General features: G+C 35.2%; 1 protein-coding gene across 1 annotated transcript in view; it reads left to right on the forward strand.

Annotated features, from left to right (window-relative positions):
- Positions 1-9,105, forward strand: part of ATRNL1 (attractin-like 1) — a 454,560-nt gene extending 445,455 nt beyond the window's left edge. The window contains exon 29 of the mRNA XM_010003956.1: positions 8,981-9,105. Within this exon, the coding sequence (XP_010002258.1) occupies positions 8,981-9,105 (125 nt within the window). The remainder of the gene's footprint in view (positions 1-8,980) is intronic.
- Positions 9,106-10,260: the final 1,155 nt, after the last annotated feature.

The raw sequence follows: 10,260 nt of genomic DNA on the forward strand, positions 1-10,260 counted from the left end.
GTGTATTAATGGAGAATCAATCACACACAGTTTATACAAATGATCAATCCATCTCACAGGTGTTCATCCACCTCATGATCTTTAGTAAGCTTTAGCTGGGTAAAGAGTCCAACTGCACAAATAGCTTTTAAAATGATGTAACTCAAGCTCACTATTTTTTAGTTTTCACATATTCATTTTTCTCTGGTGTGCATGCATCATCCCCAAAAAATGAGATTGCTGATGATAGAGTCAATGAATAAAAGAATGCTGTACAAGTTACCTCAAGTGTACTGATCTGGAGGAGGCTTTTGCAACTCAGATATCTATAACTACTATAAAGGAGGGTTCATAAAATAACCCCAACTGGATCACAGCTGTAATACTGACTTCTAAACAAAACCAATTATAATTTTGTTTGTATTAACCCAGGTATTGCTAAAAGTAAGTGAAAATTGCTCTTCTTCAGTACTCCAAGTAGATTTTTTTCTCTCCCACAGAAATAGGTTTACAAGAGCAAATTAGATTGTGGCATGATGAATGCATCTCACCAAATTTTTGCAGAGTAGCAAATTAGTTTATAGTGATTTTCTTGAAAACAATGTAAATGGCTGCACAACAGCACAAGAATAGAGATGTTTTTCATAATATATGGATAAATGATTCAATGGAAAGGAGATGTAATCAAAGCACAAATGTAATGGTTTATGCAGAAAAAATCCAAATGTTTGAAATATTAGTCCATTATATAAACTTGTGTAATTACTTGCTTTTTAACACATGATGTGTTAAATACTCAGCAGGAGAGTATAAAGGAATTAATCTGCATGAAGGTTGCTTGTATTCTAAGCAGATTATTCATTTTTAGGTGTTTTAACAGCCATGGATTAAACCCAAGATTTTTGTTGTTATTGTTTTCAAATAACTTAAAATAGCAATTATTTTGGGAAGTACTAGTGATTTGCCATTAAAGTACTTGATTGATAGTTTTCTGATAATCTCATGTATCCGCCCCTAAAAATGTAAACATATTTTGCTACTGATACATCTGTTTGAGTCTCCACATTTTACATTCAAGAAATTCAAGGTAGAGAAAGTTTGATCACATGCATAATTTTTCATACAATAGTTACTTGTTGCTTAATTTTTAAGTAAAAGGGAAAAAAAATAAAATTGCACACAAAAAATTGTCATCATTTTGTATAAATTAAGCTACGTTGAGGAAGACAAGGGAACAGTTAGATTTCTGTAATTTCTGCTTGTGGTCCAAGGTCCAAAAAATTACAATAATGGAATAAAATAATGATCTAACAATAGATTACTTGTCTTTAATTACTGCCAAGGAAAAACTTCTTAGAAAAAAAATCAAGATGCTTTAATTCTCTTAGCTCTGCTGTTCTGCAACAAGAATATATTTCATGACTAAATGTTTTATTAATTGAAATTTAGTACTGATAAGTATTGCAGCTTTAGGAACTATTATTAATTTTTTCTAAATGTAACTATTTCCCAAGCCTACTGTAATATCTAAATTGAGTCAGTAAGAGCTTTTGAGGAGAAGTTTTATCTTCAGACCCAGTAGTCAGCTACAATCCTCTTTTTATTTTTTTATTTATTTTTTTTTTCTCCTTTGGAGACAGTCATGTTCTTAATATCACTGGACAAATCTATGATAAGCTTTACAAGGGAGCCCCAAGGAATAGGGTCCAAGAAATAGGTACTATATGTAGTAATGTTGTTTATCTGTTATAGCCTTAATGTGTGCTTTACCCTTCAAAGATATTTTGGCAAAGCAAGGTGTCAGAAATCCTTGGAAAGTATCTATAGTTCAGTTTCTTCCTTTATTTGTAGAAAATGCATGTATTTGACTCTGACGGAAATTTCTGTTCCATACACCTGGATTTGGTTCCCTTCCCCAACAGGTTAGGTTACAGACAAGTTTTATTCAGTTTATTTTTCACACAACATTTTACATTTCTTCATATTAGTTTGCATTCCACTGTTTTCTCTTGAGTCTGTGTTAATGACATTATTGCCCTTGGTGTCCCTCTGGTCATACTCAGCCACTCTTTGAATATCATTACTTTGCTTCCTCACAACCAGAGTGCATAGTCTTGGTGAATTCTGTTGCTGCAGCCTCTCCAAAACACCATCTTCCATCTGCATTGACAATGCAAAAGCCCTTTCTAAGGGTCTCTGCAGCTTACTTCTGAATCACTGCCATATTTAACAGTTACTGTCTTAACCACCTCTATTTCAGAACTTTTTCTTGACTATTTTTTTTTATTATAAAAATAATGTTTAGTAGCTCCATGTACTCCATTCTTCTGTTGCTTCAAGTATTATTATTCATCTTCAAGACCCACGGTAACTTACCATTCGCTGCCTATCATCTCATACACAGTTTCAGAAGAGTGGTCCTCTCCTAGCTCACATCAGCCATTAGCTCAGTCGTCCTCTCCCACTGGTTAAGAGTATTTTTACTTCCATTTCTGCTGCCTTCCCTGGGCAAGGTGCACAGGTTGGATTGCTGTACAGGTTTGATGCTACAGCCCAGATAAATGCAATAATCTCATACTAGCTCCTTGTAAAAGTAATCATTGAATGAGCTGCTGAGGGAACTGGGATTGTTTAGCCTGGAGAGGAGAAGACCTTATTGTTCTCTACAGGTACTTGAAAGGAGGTTGTAGAAAGGTGGGGTCAGTCTTTTCTCCCAACTAACAAGTGACAGGACAAGAGGAAAAGGCCTCAAGTTGTGCCAGGGGAGGTTTAGATTGGATATTAGGAAAAAATTCTTCACAGAAAGGGTTGTCAGGCACTTGAACAGGCTGCCCAGCAAGGTGTTTGAGCCACCATCCCTGGAGGTGTTTAAAAGACGAGTAGATGTGGCACCCAGGGATGTGGTTTAGTGGTCTACTTGATGATGTTACATTAACAGTTAGACTTGATTTTAAAGATCTTTTCCAACCTAAATGATTCTATATTCTATAGTTGTTGTGTTCCGGGAGGCCCTGAGTTGAGAAAAGAGGGTGGGAGAAAAAGTTTCAGTTAATCATTAGATTGCTCCAGTCCCCCTGCCACAGTGTCTCCCACTCCTCGTTAGACCCCCTTCATCAGCACAGTGTTTGTTTGCCCTGATGAATAGACAAGAGCTATGCCAAAGTGCATCCCTGCCTGTCCATAGCCAAAGAGACGAAATAGCCCATGATGTCTCTTAGCCACTGGCAGGCTGGATAGTTTAAAGACACCAGATGTTGTACAGACCTGGATCACAGACTAAACTACAGATATCTCACACTGAAAGAGAAGGGGAAACTGCCTGACCATATACAAAAAAAAAAAAAAAAAATAATCACTACCAGCTCCTTGGAGCACAAATATTTCAGGCAAATATGTAGGGCCATTTCCTTTTCAAAATGAGAAAAATTAGGTAAAGGCTGAACATTTCATACAAGATCCTTTATTGTATAGTCTGCATTTCCCACAAACTGACAGCAAGTAATTTATAAGTCTATTCTGGGAATAAGAGTTTCTTAGGCCCTATAGATAGCTGTTATTACTAAATACCAAGGGTATAATACAAGGGACCATGACATCTTTTCTCTACTAGTGTGTGGCTATTTAATTCCACGCTATTATTTAGTTTATTATTGTTATGGTTTAAGCTCTGTCTCATATTTTACTTATTTAATTAAGTTACATGCATATGAAAAGGAAAACATACCTCCTGGAGTCTTGGCTGTCTTCCTATCTAGCAAAAATTATCACTGAAAAAAAATGATGGGGTTTCTTGCCCAAAGTAATTTCCTAGTTAGTTTAGTTAGTTTAATATATCTTTCTCAAAGTAAGAGTGATGTCAACTTAAAATACACATCCATGTACCAAACAGGAAAAGAAGCCCATAAAAAGACTTTGTGATTTTGAGGTGCTTTCAGCTTGTCCTTTCTAAAAACTCTAATTCAAATTAAAAAAAAACAAAACCAAACCACAAACAACAACATTCAATATGACAGGTTATGAAGATACTTACTCTTCTTGGCAGTTGCTTATGATTGTTTTTCTCTGTGACTAAGTCCATGATGTCTGGATATTGTCTAGACACACCTGCCAGATCAGGGCCCTCACATGAAGGATTTGGCTATTTTCTGACTTTGAAATGAACTTAGCTCTGTTGTGAGATACATGGTTCCTCTGGCCATGGATAATCTTGAACTTCAGATGACTGTTATTTTTTCTTCTGGAAAGCAGGCACTTGAGCATCAGGTTTGTACGTGGTTATGAGAAGGATTTGAGGATCATGCTTTTGAATCACAAATTTTGTTCTGGTTCCATTTTGTGTGTCTTTTGGATGGATATCTCCTGACATGACTGGGATCTGTAGCACGGGAGTATGTTGCACAAACAGCATTCTCACCTTTTCAGTCATGAAAATTAATGAGTTAGTCCACTCAGAGAAAATTGTATTGAGAAAACAGGAAAAGTGTAGCAAAAACCAGACAACCTTGAAGATTTTGCCAAACAGCTAAACTAAATGAGATCATTCCTAGCACAATGTCTCATAGAAAGTGAGAGAATTTCTTCAGTGAGTACACAGAAACACTTGTCTAGTAACAACCTTCTTGAAAGTTATATTCTTCTGCTATTACAGACACTTTAGCTAACATCTATATTTCCTGTGAAGAATAAATGTTTGCATTTCTGGTATGCATCCATCAAGGTTATGGTGAATGTGATCTGCTTCATCAAATTAAGAAACAGGTAATACAAAACTGCAGTATTAACAAGGTGGTTTTGTATATCAGTGTAATTTTTATGCACATAATATACATTGTGTATTTAAAAATAGTTCTTGAAATAATAAGAAATAATAAGATAATAATGGAACTCATCAAAATTCCCTACATAATAACTGGTAGCTTTATTGATGAGCATGGAACTGTCTTCACCGGTTTCTCTGCATGCCATGGTCATCTTCATGAGGCACTAGGGTCTGTAATTCTCATCACTTCCTCAGAATGTCTTCAACCTCCTTAGATCCATTTGCACAAATATTGCTGGGCATTGCATCTTCTACGGTGGAAAGACTTCAAATAACAGATGCTTTATGATAAAAAGGACTCTCCACTGTTGGATGAGGAAGTACAGGGACACGTCTGTAAAAAATCAACAAATGGAAGTAACACGAAGGCTGCTGAAGGGCAAAGCTATGACTTTAATAGTATAGTGCTTATCCAGACTTTTCTGTTTCAGTCTCTCTGTGTGTAGCAGCTGTCATTTTATTTTCATTCCTTAAGGTCACCTTAAGCAATTACTATAATTTTGGTTAAAATGTCATATAAACCTAAGTGATCTACTTGAATTGTAGTTATTTTATTCTCTTCAGCTTTCTGAATGTTCTGATTCTGTGTAACAATGGAACTGTGTAGAAATTAATCAAATGAAGACATCTATCCAAATGTTCTCTCTGAATAACACATATTTAAATTGTAAAAAAACCAAAACTTTTCCAGTTACCTGCCTAGCCAGGAATCTGAGGTCATTCATTGTTCCCTTACTTTTAACAGAGGGGATAGTAAGAGCTCAATGCATTTCTCATTAAAATGAACAATAGAAGAAAAAAGGTTTTAAATATGCACATGTAAGACTAACTTTTTTCAATGTAAGGTGTTTTTTTCCTATTTGGAGAGATAGTGTAGCCTTACCTCAGTTCAAATGTAGCTGTATACAATGAGAGGAAAAATGTTTAAACATCCCAGCATGGGTATTTCCATTTAAATCTGATTACAGTGAAATAAAACTGTAGCTATTAAAGGTTTAGAAGAACTACAAATACAAGCAGTAAAAGAAGACAGTTAGTAAATGAGGTAGTAAAACATTTCAGCAGGGCAAACAGTTTATAGCACTCAGCCTTCCCGTAGCAGCCTGTGCTACTCACTACAGACCCATGCACTGTTCCCTGAACTGCACTTAAACCTGCAATTAACCTTTCACGCCTAATGAAGCTGTTTTGCTGGAAAATTAAAATATATAGTACTGCCTGTTTTTACAGAGACTGGGAGGAGTGCATCTCAAAATGAATGACTATTTCAGATGCTTTTGTTCGGATGCAGAATTAAAGCACTGTTTGTGTATAAATCGGGAATGTACGTTTCCTGACAATCTCATTTGCTGTGCTGTACTTTATTCCTGTACTTATTAATTGTTTTGCATAATTGTAAAAAAAACCAACATCAAAAAAAAAAATCCACAAAAATTCACACACCAGTAATTTTATGATTAGACACTTACTTTCTGAGGATAAACTATTACCATTTAACTTCCATTAGGAAAGACAATAGTTCTGCTAAAGATAACTAAGTTTGTATTGCTGGTGTTTTTCTCATTGTGGATGCAATTATCTCTTACAAAAATATACTTTCCACTTACGTATTTGACTGGGCTCACTTCTTAATGATCTTTCCATATATATCCTTAAAAGAAGCTAGAGGTTGTTTTAGCTGCATATAACTAGGTCAGGTTATTTCTATAACATTTAGTAGAAAAACAAACTAAAGTTAAAATTAGGTCCAGTCCTGCCAGAAATGAGACTATTAGGGGTGACCCATTGATTCTCCATGTGGAATGCTTACTGATTCCACTGTTTCCTTCTGCCACCTTCTTCAAGAGTCAGAAGCAACCAGAGGCCATGTACTGGTTTGGAAAATGCCAGTTTGGAAGGTAGGTAGGATATTTAAATGGCAGCATTCAGGAAAGATGGATAAATGAAATAACTTATGAACTGAGGTAACAGATGTAGAGCACTATACCATTTACAGTTCCAACTTTAATGACTGTAAATGTATTCCATTTGGGTTTTTTTATACACAAAACTTGTAAGATGAACGGAATATTTTGTGGGTTGTTTTCTCTTTTAATGAATATTTAAGTCACAGCATTTTTATCAAAACTTCTGTTGTATTTTGATGTAAATTTTGCTTGCTCACAGTGTCTGTGCATCAGCTTGACTTGGTAAATGAAATTCCTTTAGACTGCCAGTCTGAAATAATGAATTGTTCCCCCAGTTAATTGTATTGCATTGATAACAAGGAACTAGGCTGGGCGTAGAGAACATAATAAAGGAATTTCATCAGATGATTCGTGTGACATTTTGAAAAATGATCTTCTGTAGTGACCTGATTTTAATGGAACTCTAACTACATGCCAGTATATCCCAGTATGCAGCACTAGAATTGAAGGAAATAGTTCTTCCTTTTTGTTAATTGTTATGTAAAGTGAGGTTAGCATCATACATCCAAGTCTATTTTAAAATATCTCATGAAAATGGAAAATCTGTTTTCCTAAGTGCATTCATACCATTTAGCAAACTCCAGAAGCCTTACTGTTAAAGACAGGATCACATGTAAACAACCATCCAAATGTTATTTAGGTTTTATCCCTGAATTTGCTAGTATCAGATACTGATGATACTTTAAAGGTGCCTCAAAGATTTCAAAAATTTAATCTATCAAAGTCCAATTTAAGGCATCACCAGCTCATGCCAGGAAATGTATGTATTTGTGAGGAAAACAACTTAATTAATCTTGGCTCTTACCTATTCTGAAATGATAATTGTACTTAGCTTTTTGCAGTATAGTGCCCTGCATTTCAAAAAGCTGAATGCACATTAATTAATTTTTGCAACATTTTTGTGAAGTAAGAAAAGTAGTGTTACAGTGTGCAATAGCATTGGTTCTTTTCTGGATACTGGAAGCCTGAACAAAATCTGACAGGATATCATATACGAAGGAGGAAGCCTGTAGAAAAACTTGCAAGTGAAAAATATTTTTTGCAGTTTCTTAGTAGATAGGTGTTGTAATGTGGGAATGCAGGAAAAAAATATTGCAAAATTGGATTCTGTAATAGATAAACTGAGTTTGGTATTGGCCTGAGATAAAAATAGAGACTGCCTGTTAAACATGGTGAAAAGTATTTCCAAAGGTTTCCTTGTGGAGTGGTACTGGTTAGAGATTGAGATGGACGGGGAGCCAGCACCATCTTTACCTACATTACGGGTACATATAGATATGCTTTTGCAGATTAAGTTTCATGGTTTTATAGCAGCCATGGTGCAGTAGAACATATGAATGATGTGAATCCTCCTAATCCATTTCATTGCAATATCCCCTGTGTGAATTTAAAAATTCAGAACTGCCATGTATTGTGTTGTCAATGACAGCACTTCAGCAGAAGCCAGTAATTTCTAGTAAGTATGTAATAACAAGCAAGTGGAAGAGTAAATTCTTATAAACTACTAATTTTCTAAGCATGCTTATCTGTGCCCTCTGTAATACCCTGTTAAGATTGTAACAGGTCATGAGGTATCAACAACTTTAACAATATGAAAAAGAACAGTTTTTGTGAGTTGTCAACATTTAGAATTTATTCATGCCAACACCATCACAGTTCAATGTCTGTTCACAAATCCATGCATCCTGAAAAGATACTTTCATATCTTTTTGTTCATGGTAAATCATAATTTTCTGAATATTGCCAAATAAGGGAGGCATGTATATTACAAAGGAAAATATTCAAGAGTACAATTATTTCTTCACAGTGGTCTCCATTTCTCTTTTATTTTCTGATTTGATTTTTTTCATCAATGCACAAACATAGTAAATGAAAATCCATGTCAGAGAGCTGCTGGTCCAGATAACCAAGAAAAGGGTAATAAAGAGAGGTGATGCTAAGATCACATAGCAAATCAATAAGAGAATTAAATGGAGCTCAGTTATCCTGATTTCCAGTCTAGTGTTTTAACTGCACTTTTTTGCTTCCTCTGTTTCTTCACTGTTACTAGGTAGCATTTTAGGAAGCGAGAATATGTTATCAAACTCAGAAATAAAACTGATCACTTCTGGGGAAAGCAGAAAAACTTGGCATGAAAGGAACCATCACACTTCTGTGGAACTCTTCTGAGGAAAACTGGGCATTAAATTATCTTTTTCCTTTGTTTATCTTACAGGTCTTGCAATTGCAAGTGCACTGATAGACATTTCACAACAGAAGCCTGCGGACTGTAAAGATAAGAGTTCAGGAGTCAGAAATCGAAAACATCATCTTTCAACACGTCAAGGAACTTGTGTCTGAGATTTGAAAACAATAATTGTATATTCTGTAATGTTCTCTTTTTAAATGGCTTCCATTGAAAGCTATACTACAGCCTCAGTTTTTATGGAGGCAAATCTATGAATGCACATTTGAGGTACTGCGCTCTGTTACAGTCACCCAGCCTACTATACCCCAAAGCAGAACAAACTTATGGTAGCTACGAGTATGTTTGATGAGCTTTGATAAAAAGATTGGATCCTGATATCAACAAAATGTGGAATAAAATACCTAGTATTCTTGATCCTGAACATATCAGAGCAGGGAAAATCCTTGAAGAGAACTAGGGGAAACTGTATATTGTTTTATAATGTAGAAGGAAATTGTATAATTGAAACCCAAGCAAATTCCAGGAAACTAAAGGACATTTTTTTACAGCTTCATGTAACAATGAGAATTGTATAGTTCTTTCCTTGTAATCAGCATTAATATTTCTTTCCTTCAAGCAGGAAATAAAGAGTATCATTTGAACTTAGGTGCTTTTTAGCCTTGCCCAAAATAGGTAGGCAGCTTTTGAATTCAGCATAGGTATAACCCAAGAATACCACATGTCATATTTGAAAGATAATTCCATAAGAACTTGAATTGAGCATTTTTTTAATTATTTTTTTTACTTTGCAAAAACCTCAGAATCATAATCTGGGCTGCAGCACAGTGATGAGTGGGCTTTCATGGTTTTGTTCCTAAGAGTCTATTCTGAATTCTGAATCATATATATTAGAAAGAGTGTATGGGTGTCCTCCATACCAGGTAACTGATTAGCAAAATTAATTGAACATGGAAAAGCTTCTTCTCAATCAAGTTTGATGGTTTTTTTTGTCTGAGAGAGTCTCCAAGATTGCAAATCTAAGGAGAGTTTACCTTGCTATTATTCTACCTGCTCCCATTCCAGTATTGAAATTTGCTAGCATCTATATATTGTCCTGATCTCCAAACTGAAGAAATGAATCCCAGTCAGCCCTTTCACCCTTGTTTTTATAATAAAGTATGGATGGTTTTTTGGTTCTCCTAGCTGCAGAATTTAATCTCATGCTTTCACACCGGTAAAGGAGTTAACCTGCATAACAAAAACGAAATAAATGTTCAGAAATCCAAGTTACTTCCAACAGTGGTATTCAAACTTGACATCCACTATGG

This window comes from Chaetura pelagica, unplaced genomic scaffold, assembly GCF_000747805.2.
Source record: "Chaetura pelagica isolate M959 unplaced genomic scaffold, ChaPel_1.0 scaffold248, whole genome shotgun sequence".
In the NCBI taxonomy this organism is placed as follows: Eukaryota; Metazoa; Chordata; class Aves; order Apodiformes; family Apodidae; genus Chaetura; species Chaetura pelagica.